Here is a 20,532-nt window from a genome sequence, read left to right on the forward strand (position 1 = left end):
AGTGTTCTTGTTTAAACGAATCTCGGCCGCTTCCTTTATAACGGAGTCCCAATATGTGGATGCATGAGCCAACACTTTTGTATTTTCGAACTGTATTTTATGTCCGTTTTCTAAACAATGCTCAGCTATGGCCGACTTGTCAAGCTCCCTTTATTTTATGTCCTGCTTGTCCTCAGCACAACGCTCCGCAACCGTGTGAATCGAATTGTTTGTCCGATATAGATGCTGCCACATTCACAGCGTACACCATACACGCCGGACATTCGAAGAGCAATGTCATCTTTAACAGGGAGCAACATATCTCGTATCATTTGCATATCACAGCATCTCCTTCCTGTCAGTTAAATTTCGCGTCTGTAGCACGACATCTTCGTGGTGTAGCAATTTTAACGGCCAGTAGTGTATTATTTAATATACTACTACAGAAATATTGAATCCGAAGTATGTAAGTATGTACGTATTATGCCCTTATACATTTTCATTCTTATGCCCCAGGTTTTGTACGTTTACGCCGTCCAGTAGCGGTGTACATAACGGCGGCCTGGGACGACAGGTGGTAATCAGACGCCGCCGGGCTGTCAGTGAGCTACGTGCACAGTGCGCAGGTGCGAGGCGGCCTGTTAGGGTGCTCCGGCTGCGCCGGTCTGGTCTGGCGCCAATCGCCGTCCGCTGGCGCGCCGATAAATCCCAGGCGTGCTGCAGGCCCGCCGTGGCCCGCGCTGCGCGGCGCGGCGCGGTGTGGCGGCGGCGGCGGTGGTCCGCCGCTGGCCGCTGTGTCCTGCCACTGAGGGACGCTCGCCGTAAATCTCGGCCTGGGGCCGCATCACCTGCGCTGGCGCCAGATCCCGGGCCTCCTTCACTGCAGTAGCGCCTCCAGGCCGGGATTATACCCCTAAACTACACCACTTGGTCCTCCGTTTGTAATACGCATAGAGTTTTAATTATCACCTCGAACAAATAAAGTTACGTAATTAGTAAAAACAGAAGAACCTGAAAAAACAATATTGAGGAAATGAAACTTGGAAAAACTGAAAGAAGCAGAGATATTTTGAAGTTTTAGAGGCAGTATTAGGAAACAATTGACTAGAACAGAGGAAAAGCGTACAGCAGAAGATGAATGGACAGCTTTGAGGGATTAAATAGTGAAGGCAGCTGAGGACCAAACACCTAAAATGACAATACCTCCTCGAATTCTTTCGGTAACGTAGAAGACACTGCATTTCACTGATGAAAGGAGAATATATAAAAATGGAGCAAACGAAGTGGGCGAACGGGAATAAAAACATCTAAAAAATGAGACGGATACGAAGTGCAAAATGCTCAAGCAGCAATGGATAGAGGACAAATGCAAGGAGTTATGAGCATATGTCACTAACGGAAAGATAGCAACCGTCTATAGCAAAATTAAAGAGGACTTTGGAGGTTAGAGAAGCTGCTGTACTAATTTCAAGAGTTCAGGTGGAAAATCAGTCCTAAGCAAAGAAGGGAGAGCTGAAAGGTGAAAGTAGTACATACAGGGTCTACACAAGAAAGACCAACTTGAAGGCATTATTATATAAATGGAAGACGAGGCGGATCAGCATGAGATGGGAGAGACGATACTGCGAGAAGAATTAGAGAGAGCACTGAAAGACTTAAGTCAAAACAAGGCCCCGGGAGTAGATGGCATTCTGTCAGAGGTACTGCAAACCGTGGAAGAGCCACCCATGAAGAAACTCTTTCATCTGATGACAAGGATGTATGAAACACGCGAAATACCCTCAAACTTCAAGACGAATTTTGTAATACCAATTACAAAGAAAGGAGGCACTGACAGGTGTTTATATAACCGAAGTATAAGTTTAATAAATCATGGTTCCAAAACACCAATACGAATTCCTTACAGAAGAATGGAAAAACTGATATAAGCCGACCTTGGGGAAGACCAGTTTGAATTCTGGAGAAACTTAGGAACACGGGAGGCAATACTGAATAAACGACTTATCTTAGACGATAGCTCACCGAAAGGCAAACCTATGTTCACAGCATTTTTAAACATAGAAAACCTTTTGACAATGTTCACTGGAAAAATGTCTTTCAAGTTATGACGGTAGCAGGGGTAAAAAAAGAGGGACGAAAGACTATTTACAACATGTACTGAAACCAGGAGTCGAAGGCCATGAAAGGAGAGCAGTGCTTGAGAAGTAGTAAAACAGGTTTGTAGCCTATCCCCCCATGTTACTCAATATGTACATCGAGAAAGCATAGTCAAGACATATAAATATACTCAGCACATTTGAATTACAGCTATAGCTACGAAAAAAACGTTCTCGGTTTTCAAGCCACGTCAATTCGAATAAAATCCTCGAGCTTTCGATGACCATGTCCGCCATCGTCGTCAGGAGTTTACTAACTGCTGGGGCTGCGACGGTTTCTCGCTTATATAGGCATGATGACATCATCAAAAGCCCATCAGACAGACCCAATGTGGTTTGCGTGCGCAAGCCGACCCTGACAGCTAGCGGAGCTATTTGCCGTGGCAGCACCGGTGACGACAGGTGGCGCCAGGGCCAGGCGCCAAGTTTGAAACTGCCGCTCCCGCGGCTCGCATCTGTCTTTGCTTTGTTTCGATGTCCAACGCCCGACCCCGTGCCCTGCTGAGTGTGTACCCCTGGTCTCTGTTAAAACTCTTCTTGTTTAAACGAATCTCGGCCGCTTCCTTTATAACGGAGTCCCAATATGTGGATGCATAAGCCAACACTTTTGTGTTCTCGAACTGTATTTTATGTCCGTTTTCCAGGAAATGGTCCGCTATGGCCGACTTGTCAAGCTCCCTTTATTTTATGTGGCGCTTGTGCTCAGCACAACGCTCCGCAACCGTTTGTCCGATTTAGATGCTGCAACATTCACAAGGGTACACCATACACGCCGGACGCTCGAAGAGCAATGTCATCTTTAACAGGGCGCAACATATCTCGTATCTTGGGGGCGGGCCGGAACACTGTTTCTGCAGCAGACGTTCTAACTTGCTGCTAGCTGCTCTACAGTATGGCAGTCCGTTTGGCCTCTTCTACTGATTCACCAGGTGTCTTTCGTCGGTGGCCCTTGAAAGCGTTTGCGATGTCTCTTTTGCTGTATCCATTTTCGCCGTAAACGCGTTTTAAGTTCTGCAATTAAGACTGTAGGTGGTCGTCGTCAGAGATAATCTTGGCTCTATGAACGAACCTGTTCAGGACCTCTTTCTTATGTACAGGATGGTGGAAACTACTGGCATTCAAGTACCGAAAAAAGGACGTTTCCAAGACAACAACCATCTGCACGAACAGTTCGACGACGTTTGCAGCACCATGGATTATCAGCTCGGAGCCCACGGCTGCGGTTACCCTGCATCACAGACAGGAGCGCCTGCAATGGTGTACTCAACGACGAATCTGGGTGCACGAATGGCAAAACGTAATTTTTTCGGATGAATACAGGTTCTGTTTACAGCGTCAGGATGGGTGCATCCGTGTTTGGCGACATCGCGGTGAACTCACATTGGAAGCGTGTATTCTTCATCGCCATACTGGCGTATCACCCGGTGTGATGGTATGGAGAGCCATTGGTTACACGTCTCGGTCATCTCTTGTTCGCGCTGATGGCACTTTGAACAGTGGACGTTACATTTCAGATGTGTTACGACCAGTTGCTCTACCCTTCATTCGACCCCTGCGAAACCCTGAATTTCAGCAGGATAATGCAGGACCGCATGTTTTAGGTCGTGTACGGGCCTTTCTGGATACAGAAAATGTTCGACTGCTGCCCTGGCCAGCACATTCTCCAGATCTCTCACCAATTGGAAACGTCTGGTCAATAGTGCCCGAGCAACTGGCTCGTCACAATACGCCAGTCACTACTCTTGATGAACTGTGGTATCGTGTTGAAGCTGCATGGGCATCTGTACCTATAGACGCCATCCAAGCTCTATTTGACTCAATGCCTAGGCGTATCAAGGCCGTTATTACGGCCAGAGGTGGTTGTTCTGGGTACTGATTTTTCAGGATGTATGCACCCAAATTGCGTCACAATGTAATCACATGTCAGTTCTAGTATAATATGTTTGTCCAATGAATACCCGTTTATCATCTGCATTTCTTCTTGGTGTATCAATTTTAATGGCCAGTAGTCTCCCATTGCGACGCATAAGTTTGAAAATTTCTAAAAAGTTCCTAAGAAATCAAACCGCTGAGGTCATCGGTCCCTGGGCATACACACTACTTAATTTAACTTAAAATAACTTACGCTAAGAGGAACACACATATCCATGCCCGAGGGAGGACTCGAGCCTCTGACGTCCGATGGGGAGGTTCAAATGGTTCAGATGGCTCTGAGCACTATGGGACTTAACATCTGAGGTCATCAGTCCCCTAGAACTTAGAACTACTTAAAGCTAACTAACCTAAGGACATGACGCACATCCATGCCCGAGGCAGGATTCGAACCTGCGACTGTAGCGGTCGCGCGGTTCCAGACTGTAGCGCCTAGAACCGCTCGTCCACTCCGGCCGGCTCCCGATGGGGAGGAGGGGGGGGGGGGAGGGAGAGGGCGTGGCGCACGATTAAGTTGGAAATTTGGCTCAACGTAGCGTAAAATGTTCCTCTGTAATGGTGAAAATGCGCGGCACCCTGCGACATCACCTTCAGGGTCGACGATGGTTCAAAAATCGAGGTCTCCACATATGTGAAAAAAAATGCCACAGCTCAGAAGTTCGTGTGACATGTAAAGTGGGTTAATAATGTACCATTGGCATCAAAGTTCACCATAATTCTCCCCCACGCCGCTGTGAACATGAGACTCACACCCCATCTTACCCGCATATCAAACCTTCGTTTGGCGCCTCTGCGTTGGAGGCCGGCCCTGCGATGGTCAGCGTCGTAATCGCGCAGGTTGTAGGTAGGCTGTTTACGTTCTTATGTTGGTAACGCCATGTAGCGCTCTGTATGAAAATCACTGCGTTGTGTGCAGTCTGTGGCTGGTTGGACTCATTGTTGTATTATTCGCTTGTGTAGCCTTGCGAATTTGGATCTGAACAGCTCGTCGCTTTGGGCAGTTGGAGGTGAGCCGCCAGCAGTGGTGGATGTGGAGAGAGAGAGATGCCAGAGTTTTGAGAGGTTACTATGAGCAGACGATCTGCGTCTTTTGAACACTTTTAAGGGAAAATAGACTGTTTGTTTTCTATCAGAATCTTTCATTTGCTAACTATACCTATCCGTAGTTAGTGCCTTCAGTAGTTAGAATCCTTTATTTAGCTGGCAGTATTGGCAGTCCTGTACTACAGTGGTTCGAGTAACGATGATTTTTGTGAGGTCAGTGATTCTTGAAAGGTACAGGTTACTGTTAGTCAGGGCCATTCTCATGTAGGGATTATTGAAACTCAGATTGCGTTGCGCTGAAAATATTGTATGTGAGTTTAGTGATGATCATATTAAGTAAAGAGAGCACTGGCTGCGTACGTTCAGTTTTGCTCAGCTGTTTGAAAATCAAATAACGTAAGAGGTTTCCAAGCACTGTCATTCTTTACATTCAATGGGGAAGTTTCAAGGTTTCTTATGGATACGGGAAGGTAACTGACACCAGAGGCTCATCAAGTAGGTGGCTACTTCCACGCGCCTGCAGCTACTTTGAATATTTTCTCTGTAAAGGCACATTTTTAAAATTTTCAGTTAAAGAGGGCGCGTGCCACCGAGATTATTACCGAAAGGGGGGGGGGGGGGGAGGACGTGTTAGAAGAACCCTTTACATTTTCTTCCCGCATCTGTCAATATTGCATACCTCCACGATCACGCTGCAGAAGGGCGTGGAACAGGAACACTGAAAAATAGCTATCTGCTGTTTTGGATCACGTTCAGAATTTTTCGAATGGTTTTAAATGGTTCCTAGGGGTCTACTCCTTCTCCCCTCCGTACAGAAGAACAAAAGCTGGACTGTGCTTCACAAGAGTAAGAACACGTTCACTTGGGTTGCTAGCCTACGATGTCCTTGGAGAAGGGTTGAAGCATCATGGAGTTGTCAGCAGTATCAACGATTGTCAAAAGCATGTTGGTTATCGCACGGGAAGTGTAGTTTTCTACTGCGAAACGTGATTTCATATTAACGGCTCTATGAAAATGAATGAAAGTGCAGAAGCAAGTTGCCAGAGACCTTCCTGTCATGCACAGAAAGTTGGACGTCACTCAGAGCGAGATCAGAACGGGGCAGTTGAGGGAACATGAAAAGATAGGCGTCCCAATGAGCCAGCAGTTACAGTCTGCTGTGGTTGTGTTCTTCATTATAACATGCCTCGAAGACATCTGGTTCAAAAAATGGCTCTGAGCACTATGGGACTTAACATCTCAGGTTATCAGTCACCTAGAACTTTGAACTACTTAAACCTAACTAACCTAAGGACGGCACACACATCCATGCCCGAGGCAGGATTCGAATCTGCGACCGTAGCGTTGCGCGGTTCGAGACTGAAGTGCCTAGAACCACTCGGCCACACCGGTCGGCAAGACATCTGGATGGGGAGGCATCATTGCAAAACTAGAAGAAAGACAGAGTGTGATGGCCCAGGAGTTTGAAATTGCTCACAGTACTCTTTCAAGTGTATAGGGGCGAAACTGGAAGAAAGACGGAGTGTGATGGGCTAGCCCAGGAGTTTTAGATTGCTCACAGTACTCTTTCAAGTGTATAGGGGCGTTCTGAAGAAAAGGCCCAGAGGAGATTAGGTGCTCGACACAGTCAACTGCAGCAACAGGTGACCCATGCTTGTACAACCGACGTTGGATAATGAGAGCAGTTGCAACGACATTTAACAGGACTGCAAGGCACGCAATCTGACGCTCCACATTGGCACGGCAACCGCATGGAGTGTGGTCCCTTTAGCCGACGACTAGTGCGCCGTGTTTCGTTAACACCCGCACATAGATGTAACCATTTGCGATGGCGCCAAGTGCATAAGGTCTGGACCAACGAGGAATGGAGATACGTGCTCCTCTCGGATGAGAGTAGATTCAGTTAGAGCAGTGATTCTGAACGTACCTTAATATGGTGAGAGGTGGCATCATGTAATGCACCCATGAACATTGTCGAACATGATTGTTTTGGTGGTCCACGTGATATGGTTGTAGAAGGCGTAATGTTGCATGACCACCAAATCTTTTAGCTCGGCACATCATAGTTCACCAAGTGCTTCTTTTCGGAGGTGCATACGGCCCTGGCTTCATTTTCATGGGGATGACACACCTCACCGAACAGCCCAGGTGGAGGAGCATATTCGGCGAATGGTCTGTCCTACCCGTTCCTCGTACTTTAATCACATCGAGTGCTTGTGGGATTCGTTGGGGTGATTTATCACCGGATGTCCATAAGCACTAACGACCATCCAGCAACTGTCAACCGCTCTGCTAGATGAATGGATCGCCCTACCACAATAACTCCTTACCAAGCTTGTGGCCAGCGTGGGAACACGTTGCCCAGAATGCACTGCCCACCGTAGTTATCACAACCCCTGTTAATAACCACGTGTCACCTTTGCGATGTCCAAGGGGAATATCATAAATCGTGGCTACTTCTGTGTAATCATTGCTTCTGAATAAAAGTGTCGCTTCTGATCATATAGTGGCGTATTTCATTCAAGTACCTCCTGTACTATTCTGTGGCAATTCTTCCTACGTATGGTCTAACTTTTACTGAGCAGTGACACAACTACATCTACATCTATATGATTACAATTCACCCTCCATCGAAGTGCCTTCAAGCTATTTCTGTACCGTTGCGCTCTCTAACAGCGCCCTGGAAAAACGAACACTTAAATCTTTCTGTGCGAGCACTGATTTCTCTTATTTTATTGTGATGATCATTCCTACTTATGTAGGTTTGGGCCAACAAAATATTTTCAGAGGTCAAAGTTGGTGATTGAAATTTCATGAGAGTACACTGCTACAACGAAAATCGTCTATGCTTTATTGCTTTCTACTCAATACTGCATATTATATCCATGGCGCTCTCCCCTATTCCACGGTAAGGTGAAAAACATGCTGACCTCTGATCTTTTCTACGTCCTCCGTCGGTGTCTGAAGCGAATCCCACACCGCGCAGCCGTACTCCAAAAGAGTATTCTGCCAATAAATCTAAGTCTTTGGTTTGCCTTCCTTACAATATAGTCTATTTGATCATTCCAATCAGATATATTCGTGATTGTAATCCATAAGACTGTAGCTGAATTTTCGGCCCTTAGACTTATGTGTTTTTTCCTGTAACCGAAATATAGCAGATTCCTTAAAGATCGGGAACAGCAGGGGACATATAACACTTCCTTGGGAACCAGCTACACATTCCCCGTCGCTAAGACGCATTAATTCGTGAGGATAAAGAGATAGTTTAGTTTCAAAAGAACGATGTTTTCTGTATCCGTCTTTGCTGTTTGTCGGTAAATAATTTTCTTCGAGGTAACCATGCACGATGTATGTTCCAAAATCGTTCTGCAAATCGGCTTTAGCGATATGGGTCCATAATTTAGCGGATTACTGCTATTTCCTTTCTTGGCTACGGGTGTGACTTGTGCAACTTTCCATCCTTTAGCTGCGGACTTTCAACTAGCCAACAGCTGTATTTGATTACTAAGCATGGAACGTATTTCTAAAAGAACCTGATTAGTATATTGTCCGGGCCGAAGGTCTTGCCTGTATGAAGTGATATGAGTTGCTTCGCTGCACCGAGGATATCTACTTCTAAGTTACTCATGTTGTCGGTTGTTCTTGATTCGAGTCCAGGAATATTTAGTTCGTCTTCTTTGGTGAAGGAATTTCGGAAAACAGTGTTTAATAACTCAGCTTTTTGGGACTGTCATCCGTAAAATCAATATTGTGATCGCGTATTGATGATATTGATTCTGTCTTTCCACTGGTGCACTATACATACAACCATAATGTCTTTGAATTTTCTGTCAGATTTCAAGAACAATGTTCCGTTGTGCAAACTATTAAAAGCATCTCGCACTGAAATTCGCGTTAAGTAATACTTTTCAACTTTTGCAGGTTTTTCGGTTCCTTGAAATTTGGCATGCTTTTTTCGTTGCTTCTGCAACAGTGTGCTAACCAGTTTCGTGTACCATGTGGGGTCAAACCAACCCTTATTATTTTATTAATTGCCGTTGATACTTTTTATTTGAATTCAAACCACATCTCGTCTACCCTTACATAGTCAGATTGAAGGGAGTGGAGACTGTCTCTTAGGAAGGTATCAAGTCAATTTTTATCAGCTTCTAAAAAAATTGATATAATTTGCGATTATTTTTTGTGGGTTTTAATATCACGGTATTGTAGTCTTGCTACAGCAATCTTGTGGTAACCAAATCCTGTAACCATAATGAATGTTCCCTATCTGCTCAGGATTATTCGTCGTAAAGGGGTGAAGTTTATATTCGCGACTATTTAAAATTGGTGTGGCCTCCTGAACTAACCGTTCACAGTAATTTACAGAGAACCCACTTAGAATGTTTTCGGACGATGTTCTATGCCTAACACCGACTTTAAACATGTATTTTCTCCAACATATCGAAATCAAATTGAAGTCATCACTAACTATAATTGTATGAGTGGGGTACCTATTGGAAACGAGATTCAAGTTTTCCTTTGAACTGTTCATCACATTGTTCATCTGAATCGGGAGGCGTCAAAAGGGAGTCAATTACTGATTTATTCCGGTTGTCAAGTACAGCCTCTTCCCCACAGGCGTTAGCTGGGATAGAAACCGGGGCAAACATCAGACATCAAGGTTGAATTCGTGGAGTTGTGGGAAATACGGGCAGGCACCGCATCTCCAATAAAAGTTGTTTCTTTTGCCTTTAGAATTTTACAACTTTATTAACTTGATATTAAAACAGCAAGCGAACATTCGTTATCACGAACAGCAAGATTCTCAATACAGTTTCTTAATGATAGTTCCTGAAGCATTATTTAACCAACAGTCTCTTGAATAACAACATATCCAAGAACAGCTCTGAGAATCAATTTACAGCGCTTAAAACTAAAAGTCCCTATTTCAGCAAAGGGAAAAATAAAAACTGCATAATGGCAGGTTAAATAAAAGATTATAACGCCACGTGGTAATACCAAAATTTTCCTTTCATCTATGATCTCTAAAGGCAATGAAATATTGATCAAAAAATTTTAATTTAAACAACAATTTAAATGCAATACAATTTGATTACTACAACGTACACACAGATCCAGTAACCTCTACGATGCGCACCGTATCACAAAATATTTTCCTTCCTTTTAAACACTTTACACCACAAACTTCCCTACATGTGATGCACACGACACCCACCGAATTATGCCAAATAATAAAGCGAAGATATTATAATTAACCAGGTATGTAAATCTTCTCCTTTCACATTAAATAAAAAACACACTAATCAACTGTTAAGCTCAGTGGTTTACTTCCGTTAAGAAAATGATATACAATACATATCTTTTGATTTCGTCGTGGTCATGCGCTGTTGTGCACCGTTCTGTCCTTCAGGATCACATGCGGCACGGGAAAGTTTTTCCATGATGTGCAAAACGTTAACAGAGCACAACCAATTTACACAAATTACATGGCTGAGGCTCACAATGCTTAAAACGGGTGAGGGAGTACATGCGGTACTACTGAACTCTTCGACTGTACAGCACCGCACCAAACAGCAATACGGTGGGGTAGACAAGAGACAACTCGACAACTGTTGCAAGGAAAGCTCAGCAAAGAAAGTAAGAAAATATTTGGGCCTTTAAACTCTTGGGGGGACCACACCAAACCACAGAATGACTTCACAAGCTAAATTATGAAAACGCTATCGGCGATTTCGCCACAAGTAGAACGGTAAACAACCATAAGAGATGAACTGCAATTAACATGTTTCGTAAGCGTCCGATCAAGTAGCTACACACTCAATCTTTCCATTACTGCAAACACTTAACAGTATATCGAAAGTTCATTCGTGGACACTACCAGAGTGCCAAATTTCTCGTTGTAACAGTAGATAACAGAGCTTAACAAGCTGGGGGCCAACTTAGGTTTCTTAATAAGACAAGCAGTGATTCGGTCCCTCACTTGGATCCACCTACGATCCAAAACAGTCATTTACTTTAAAACAGCTAAATAGATGACAATGCCGATATCAACACTCTCCTGGCAAGCAGAGCTCTAACTGGAGACTGCAGTAACGAAGCAACGCTTACACCATTCACAAGTCTGATACACGCACCACCGACGTGCGCCTTTTTAGATTTCTTATGTTCGCCTCATAAACCAAATTTGCTGTAATTCTTCGTCGGAATGCAAGGGCAGAACCAAGAAATCACTTCTCAGCCCTTGAATGACCACAGGATGATCGCCATCGGGACAGTAGCGGCCCTCCACACTAGGATCTTCGAGCCCACGGCGTTCCGTCCCCAAACTACCGCTTCCGCGGGGCCCACCGACCAAGCGGCCTTGCCCTCCGACCGTCGCTCCTGGCACACAGTCCAGAGCTAACTCCCAGCAACCCCATTCTTCCTCGTTCCGTCACCTCGCGGCGCGCGGGAAGCAAACTCGCCAAAATGCGGCGACCAGAGACTCCAATTCGATCTCGATACTGACATCGCGGCAGGTACTGAGAAGGCGGGTGATTTCAAAAACAAAAAATTTAAATATCGAGCTCTACCGGCTCAAACTCCCCCCCTAAAACAGAAAACTCACAGGAGCTATCTACTGTACTTCAATTTCACTATACAAAGCAAACTACGTGTGACAAAATAAACACTCCGCCATTAACAGTATTTAATCTGAACACGATTTCGTCCCTTGTAAAAATTTCGGTTAAAATTATTTCTGACTTTAAACACCTCTCGGATTTGAGCTTCAGTGCTTTATTTCAGTGTTAGGAGTTCTGGCTCTTTTACAACACAGCTATAGCAATTTACAACTCAAATTCCGACATTTTATAGGTCTACCTTACTATGTTTGGCTTGTACCGTCTTAGACTGCGGCCCTTCTCGAGACCTTACTCGCTTTCAATTTTATCAGGGAGTCACATCACTGATTTTCTATTTTGTTTCAGCCTTAACTTAATTCCAAGCTATCTCTTATTTTCATCGATACATACACTACTGACCATTAAAATTGCTACACCACGAAGATGACGTGCTACAGACGCAAAATTTAACCGACAGGAAGAAGATGCTGTGATATGCAAATGATAAGCTTTTCAAAGCCTTCATACAAGGTTGGCGCCGGTGGCGACACCTACAACGTGCTGACATGAGGAAAGTTTGCAACCGATTTCTCACACGCAAACCAGTTGACCGGCGTTACCTGGTGAAACGTTGTTGTGATGCCTAGTGTAAAGAGCACAAATGCGTACCATCACGTTTCCGACTTTGATAAAGGTCAGATTGTAGCCTACCGTGATTGCGGTTTATCCTATGCAAGACAACAACCATCTGCACCAACAGTTCGATGACGTTTGCAGCACCATGGACTATCGGTTACCCTTGACGCTGCATCGCAGACAGGAGCGCCTGCGATGGCGCACTCAGCGACGAACCTGGGTCCACGAACGGCAAAACGTAATTTTTTTCGGATGAATCCAGGTTCTGTTTACAGCATCGTGATGGTCGCATCCGTGTTTGACGACATCGCGGTGAAGGCACATTGGAAGCGTGTATTCCTCATCGCCATACTGTCGTATCACCCGGCGTGATGGTATGGGGTGCCATTGGTTACACGTCTGTGTCCTCGGTCACCTCTTGTTCACATTGACGGCACTTTGAACAGTGGACGTTACATTTCAGATGTGTTACGACCCGTGGCCCTACCCTTCATTCGATCCCTTCGAAACCCTACATTTCAGCAAGATAATGCACGACCGCATGTTGCAGGTCCTGTACGGGCCTTTCTGGATACAGAAAATGTTCGACTGCTCCCCTGGCCAGCACATTCTCCAAATCTCTCACCAATTGAAAACGTCTGGTCAATGGTGGCCGAGCAACTGGCTCGTCACAATACGCCAGTCACTACTCTTGATGAACTGTGGTATCGTATTGAAGCTGCATGGGCAGCTGTACCTGTACACGTCATCCAAGCTCTGTTTGACTCAATGCCGAGGCGTATCAAGGACGTTATTACGTCCAGTGGTGGTTGTTCCGGGTACTGATTTCTCAGGATCTATGCACCCAAATTGCGTGAAAATGTAATCACAAGTCAGTTCTAGTATAATATTTTTGTCGAATGTATAACCGTTTATCATCTGCATTTCTTCTTGGTGTAGCAATTTTAATGTCCAGTAGTGTATATTCAAAGGGGTGGGGAGGGGGGTTAGGGGACACTCCTTGTCTTTCAGTTCTTGAATTCCCTTATGTTACTCGTATTATATGATTACATCTAAATATCTGAGAGTTTAGGACATCTGCCACCAATTAGAGCTATGGTGAAGTTTTTATATGACGACAAATCCTATGAAGGCCGTTGATTTCTGCTAAGTCTTGCTTGTTACATCAGGATGTAACGGAAAAACACTGTCCAACGTCGTAGTTGCCTCATGTCCATGTACCAGGAAAAATGGCGTTAATCCTGTGATGTCTTGTTTGGCGGTATTGTAGGCAAACATCACGAAAGGTAACACCTCATCCCAGTTTCTCTGCTCAACATTGACAAACATTGATAGCATGTCGGCCAACGTCTTATTAAGGCGTTCAGTAAGCCCGTTAGTTTGCGGATGGTAGGCAGTCGTTATGTGATGAGTTACGTTGCACCTACGGTTTATCTCTGTCACTAGATTCGATTGAAAAACTTTCCCTCGATCCATCATTAACGGCCTTGGGGCACCGTGTTTTAATGCAATGTCTTCCACGATGAATTTGGCTACCTCGATGGCTTCGGCTGTTTTCATGGCTTTTGTGATGGCATAGAGCGTCAGATAAACAGTGCAAACAATAATCCATCTATTGTCACTAGCAGACATTGGAAATCGTCCGAGGGGGTCAATCCCAACACACTGGAAAGGCGTTTCGGCTGGTGGAACTGGTAGGAGTCGGCCAGGTGGTTTCTGAGGAACTGCCATACTCCTCTGGCACTCTCGACAGTGCGACACATAGTGACGTACACTTCTAAATAAACCTTTCCAGAAAAATCTCTTGCGTATCCTATCGGATGTCTTAATAAATCCTAAATGTCCGACCTCATGTGTGTCATGGAATTTCTGTAGAACATCTAAGCGCATGTGTTTAGGAATCACTGGTAGCCACCTATTTCCAAACGGATTAAAGTTTTTCTTGCTAAGTAATTCATTAACTATCTTAAATTGTCTTTTCACATCCTCTCACCGATTTAAGGCAACCATAATTTCAGATCTCTTGGAATCCTTCTCCTGCTAAGCAGACAGATCCTGGAGTGCAGCGAGACAGTCACTACCTTCAACAAAGTCTTGATGGTCTTGCACAGGGTTTCTTGAGAGGCAGTTGGCATCTTGGTGTTTTCTTCCACTTTTGTACACTATGGTAATTTCATACTCTTGAAGACGTAGTGCCCCCCTGGCGAGTCGTCCTGTTGGGTCCTTAAGACCTGTCAACCAACAAAGTGAATGATGGTCTGTAACAACTGTGAATGGCCTTCTGTAGAAATTAATGTCGAAATTTGCACATGTCCCAGATCACAGAAAGACATCCTCTTTCTGTAGTTGAGTAGTTTCTCTTAGCTTTTGTAAGTGTCCTAGAAGCATAGGCTATAACCTTCTCTTTTCCATCCGAAATCTGCACCAGAACAGCACCGATCCCATACCAACTGGCATCTGTGTGTAGTTCTGTATGTGCTCTCTCATCATACAGACCAAGTACAGGATCAGTCATCAGAGCTTTTCACAGAACATCGAAAGACTCTTGTTGAGCACAACCCCAAATAAATTTAGCATCGGATTTTAACAACTCTTGGACTGTCCTGGCTTTGAAACAAAAGTCTTTGATAAAACGTCAGTAATAAGAACATAATCAGAGGAAGCTTCTCATATCTCTAATACTTTCAGGAATAGGAAATCCCGTTATAGATCTCACCTTTTCTGGGTCTGGCACCACATCTTCGTTTCACACAATTTGTCCATGTATTTTGATTTCTTTTGCTCTAAAGAGACACTTTCTTGGATTAAGTTTCAGTCCGCCTTGTTGGAAATACTTAAGATCAGCCCTCAGTCTTTTTACGTGTTCATCAAAGTCTCCGAGAACACTATAATGTCATCTAAATAAAAAAGACACCTCGTCCACTTCAAGTGACTCAAAAGATTATCTATCATCCGTTCAAAAGTTGCTAGTGCATTACACAAACCAAACGGCATTACCTTAAACTCATAAAGGCTCTCATGGGTGATGAATGCAGTTTCCTCACGATCAGCCTCATCTACGTCGATTTGCCAGTATCCCGAGTACATGTCCATGGTTGAGAAAAACTTAGCCCCCTTCGGACAATCTAGCGTTTCGTCAAATCGTGGAAGATGGTAAACGTCCATTTTATCTCATTAAGCTTCCTGTAATCAACACAAAAGCGCAAAATGCAGTCCTTCTTCCTGACGAGAACCACTGGTGACGACCATCGGCTCCGCGAAGGCTGAATAATGTCATTCTTCATCATTTTCTCTACCTCGTCGCGAATTATTCGACGTTCCGTTGCTGACACACGGTGTGCTCTCTGGCTTACTGGTTGATGGTCTCCAGTGCTAATCCGGTGCTTCACCGTCAATTTGTCTAATTTGCTCTTCACCTGTCGATTGAAGCATTCAGAGAACTCTTGAAGAATGGCAGATAACTTCTTCTGATGTTCCTTAGTGAGATCTGGTGATAGTCGAGCTAGTAGATCTTGTCTCGTAGTGGTAGCGCCAATTTTGCCCAGACTCGGCATAGGGGGTTTCTATGACGCCCAGCTGTTCCGCAATTAAAGGCACAGCGTTTTCTACGCACATGCGTCTTGGAATGATGTGCGGTTCTCGGCGACAGTTAAATATCCACAATTCACTGAATCTGTTCTTAAACGAGATGACAGAGGCTGGGTTGACCAAGTTATTCTTCAGTGGTATGCTTCACTTACTTGGGTTAATGCGTGGCATGACACATGACAGTTACCTTTCTAGCGCTGACTGCAGGAATGATCACTTCATCCAGCACACATAGTCTCCGCACACTCGCATGTGCATCTTTCTGTCCACAGTATCTCATCTCGCCTAGCATGATCTTCAAGCCACCACAATCTGTAATTGCTTGAGAAGCTTTCAAAAGGTCCCATCCGAGAATGACGTTATGACTATACTCTTGTAAGACGATGAATTCTAAGGGCTTTGTATGACCACTTACACCCTCACGAATGACACATTTTCCTGTAGGTTTTACATATTTCCTATTAGCCACCTTCAGCAGAGACGCTTTGTTGTCGAAGAAGACGGGTTTCTGCAACTGGCGACGGTACTTATCCGAAATGACTGAATGTGATGCTCCATAGTACACAAGAGCTTGGGCTGGTCGGCCATCCATGAGGATATCGACGTAGTTTCCTATAATTTTTGTAGTGATCGACGGCGGAGGATTTTTCTCATCAGCGGCCTCACCTGCAAGGAAGGTCGCACCCTTTAGTTTTCCAGGTTGCGACCGCTAGTAAACGGCTTGAGCTTCTAGACGGCGATGGAGACCTTGATAAACGTGTTGGGGAGGGTTCTCTCCAGCGGCTAGCTTGCGGCGATGTTCACCTACGTCGTCCTGCATCCGCATCTTCTTGCTCATCTTCGTCGTCACGGAGTTGGCGTCGCTAAGATCGGTCTCCTGTCTTCTGGCGCGGGCGTCATCAAATACCCACCGCCTTTCTCGACATGTCCCGATCGGCCGGCCGAAGTGGCCGTGCGGTTAAAGGCGCTGCAATCTGGAACCGCAAGACCGCTACGGTCGCAGGTTCGAACCCTGCCTCGGGCATGGATGTTTGTGATGTCCTTAGGTTAGTTAGGTTTAACTAGCTCTAAGTTCTAGGGGAGTAATGACCTCAGCAGTTGAGTCCCATAGTGCTCAGAGCCATTTCAACCATTTTTTTGTCCCGATCGTCCGCAGTAGAAATATACTGGTTGGTTATCTTGGGTCCTCCAGACGTCAGTGTTCCTTGGTGCCCAAATGGGTTCCTCATGCGGAGTTGTAGGAACGTAACTTCGCCTGGGTCTCGACTTTTTCACTGTTTTAAAGGGAAATGAAGGACGAGAGATTGGGTTCAATGTCTGTTCCACTTCCTCCCTTATGACCTCTTGAAGCGTCTAGGCTTTTTGCTCACCGTGCAACCCAAATGCGTTCCGAACTTCCCCTCTTACTATCTGACGAAGAACACTTGTGAAATCAGTTTCCTCCTCCCTCACAGACATCGATACGACGTTTGGAAGCCGTTCGAACTCCTTGCGAGTATTCTTTTTTGATGCATTGTCTCGATATACTTCCACCACTTTATGAAGCCGTCTGCTGCCGAAACCTCCTTCAGGAGTAGGGCCTGATACATGTCGTCAGAAACACCCTTCATGAGATGTGCAACCTTATCTTCCTCCTTCATTCTAGGATCCACTGTTTTACACAACTCCAAGGATGCAGTAGATTCTCCTGGACGCTGTACCCTGCACATTAATTTATCTTCAGCCTTGCACTTCTGTCGTTATGTGTCGCCGAAATACTTTCTCAGTTCCGCCTCTAACACTTCCCAGCTTGTGAACTTCTCCTCGTTGTTCTCATACCATTGCTTGGCAGTACCCTCCAAGCAAAAAAATACGTTAGCCAAACACACGCTGTCATCCCCTTTGTTAAATTTGGCTATACGCTCATATACCTTCAGCCACTTGTCTGATGTTACTGTCATCGTAACATCCTCTTCTTCTTCTGTCTCCGATAGTTTGCGATGTGTTGAATATGGCTCGAACCTCGGGTTTCTCGCCACGTAAACGGCGGCTCTGTTGTGGTCTGATGGGAGCCACAGTGTCGTCGATAATTTGTGCTATCACAAGTTCCAATACCCAGCGTCTCCACCAGAATAATGTCACGTAGAAGAAGGCGTAATTAGATAAATGACGAACACTAACTTCACTTAACAAAGGTTTATTCAGCACTTGAAAATACAAGAGCGTGGAGCCAACTGCCTCTGGACAGAACACATACGGTATATATACAGTTACAGAACATTCCAGTACAATGATTCTTAACATTTGTGGATACCTCTAGAATCTACTCGAACCGAATATAGAAATTAAAATTTTACAGTTCAGGTGAGTTTTGAATTAACGACCCCCTATGCAACAGTCTAGTATCATAGCCAGTACACGACGGTGACTGTGCTGCTCAGCTTCTTCTGAAACATTGCTCCCTCCTTAAGAGAACAGCGTCTCGGTGTTACGTCCTTGTCCGGGACGAGTCATCGGTCCTGCATATTCCGAGTCTCGATGACTGATGTTCGCTCTGGCGGTGACCTTCTTGGAACTTCCTTAGCCACAATGCTCTTCGTCACCTTCCCGCTTGTTGCCTGTCGCTGGAGTTTCGAATTTACCCTGGGTTGCAGGATCCTTATAGGGCTTCATTCAAAGGACGTGGACCCTAACTCTGGTCTTTCGTCGTCTTGTGTCAGGGTCAAAATCTTCAACTCCATAAGTAACATCAGAGAACTGTTTTTCAGTTTACAAGGTCCAAAGTAGCGCCTGTGGAGCTTCTCAGAGAGACCAACCTTCCTAACAGGAGTGAAGCTATAGATGAGGTCACCAGGCTGGTAGAAAACATGGCGGTGGCTCGCGTTTTACCTTCGGCGATTGTCTTCTTAAGCCTGCAGCGTGCGGAGTCGAGCTAACTGCCGAGCTTCCTCAGCTCTGGTTAACACCTGGCCGACGTAGTCGTGGTCCATGTCATCAGGATGTAACGGAAAAATAGTGCCCACCGTCATAGTAGCCTCATGCACATGCACCAGAAGAAATGGCGTAAATCCTGTGTTGTCTTGTTTGACGGTTTTGTAGGCAAACGTCATGAAAGGTAGCACCTCATCCCAGTTGCTCTGCTTAACATTGACGAACATTGATGGCATGTCGGCCAATTGACGACCTTGGGGCACCGTGTTCTAATATAATGTCTTCCATGATGAATACGGCTACTTGGAAAGTTTCGGCTGCTTTCACAGCTTTTTTATGGCACAGAGTGTCAGATAATCAGTGCAAACAATAATCCATTTATTGCCACTAGCGGATGTTGGAAATCTTCTTCGTAGAAGAAGATGAATTTAGATGAATGATGAACACTAACTTCACTTTACGAAGGTTTCTTCAGCACTTGAACTGTAAAATTTTAATTTCTATATTCGGTTCGAGTACATTCTAGAAGTATCCACAAATGTCAAGAATCATTGTACTGTAATGTTCTGTAACTTTATATATACAGTATGTGTTCTGGCTGGAGGCAGTTCGCTTAGCGTTCATGTATGTGCAAGTGCTGAATAAACATTCGTTAAGTGAAATTAGTGTTCGTCATTCATCTAATTACGCCTTCTTCTACGTGACATTATTCTCATGCGACCAGTAAGCCCATTAATTACGGATCGAGGGAAAGTTTTTCAGTCGAATCTTGTGACGGAAATAATCCGTCGGTGCAACATTTCTCATCACAGGACGACTGCCTACCATCCGCAAACTAACGGGCTTACTGAACGCCTTAATAAAACGTTGACCGACATGATATAAATGTTTGTTAGTGTTGATCAGAGCAACTGGGATGAGGTGCCACCTTTCGTGACGTTTGCCTACACACCGCGAAACAAGACACCACAGGATTAACGCCATTTTTCCTGGTGGATGGGCATGATGCGACTACGACGTCGGACACTGTTTTTCCCTTACATTCTGATGTAACGAGCAAGACTTATCAAAAATCAACGGCCTTCATAGGATTTGTCGCCCTACAAAAACTTTACCATAGCTGTAATTGGTAGCAGATGTTCTAAATTCTCAGAAACTTAGGTGTAATCATTAATACGAGTAACATATGGGAATTCAAGAACCGTAAGACGAGGAGTGTCCCCTAACCCCCCCCCCCCCTCACCTTTGAATATATGTGTCGATGAAAGTAAGAAATACCTTGGAATTATGTTAAGGGTGAAACAAAATAGAAAATCAGTGATGAGACCACCTGATAAAATTGAAAGTGAGGAAGTGTTACACGACATAGTGAATGAAGTGATCTGTCCACCGAGAACGGAATATGAACTGAGATCCCACCGACGACAGCTACAGGCTTAACATCGAAACTGGGGACGAAGTTAAGGAATTCAGCTATAATGGAAGCAAAATAACATACTGCGATCGAAGCGAGAAGTATATAAAACGCACACTAGCACCATCCATGGGATCATTCTTTATCAAAAGAAGTGTGGTAGTATTGGCCTTAATTTGAGGAAGAAAACTCTGTGGATGTACATCTAGAGCCGGAAGTTGTATGCAAGTGAATCATGGATTGTGGGAAAATCGTAAAAGAAGAAAAC

General features: G+C 44.8%; 1 protein-coding gene across 1 annotated transcript in view; it reads right to left on the reverse strand.

The window, feature by feature from the left end:
• Positions 1-586: 586 nt before the first annotated feature.
• Positions 587-20,532, reverse strand: part of LOC124775552 (translation initiation factor IF-2-like) — a 57,828-nt gene continuing 37,882 nt past the window's right edge. The window contains exon 3 of the mRNA XM_047250382.1: positions 587-812. Within this exon, the coding sequence (XP_047106338.1) occupies positions 587-812 (226 nt within the window). The remainder of the gene's footprint in view (positions 813-20,532) is intronic.

This window comes from Schistocerca piceifrons, chromosome 2 (genome assembly GCF_021461385.2).
Source record: "Schistocerca piceifrons isolate TAMUIC-IGC-003096 chromosome 2, iqSchPice1.1, whole genome shotgun sequence".
In the NCBI taxonomy this organism is placed as follows: domain Eukaryota; kingdom Metazoa; phylum Arthropoda; class Insecta; order Orthoptera; family Acrididae; genus Schistocerca; species Schistocerca piceifrons.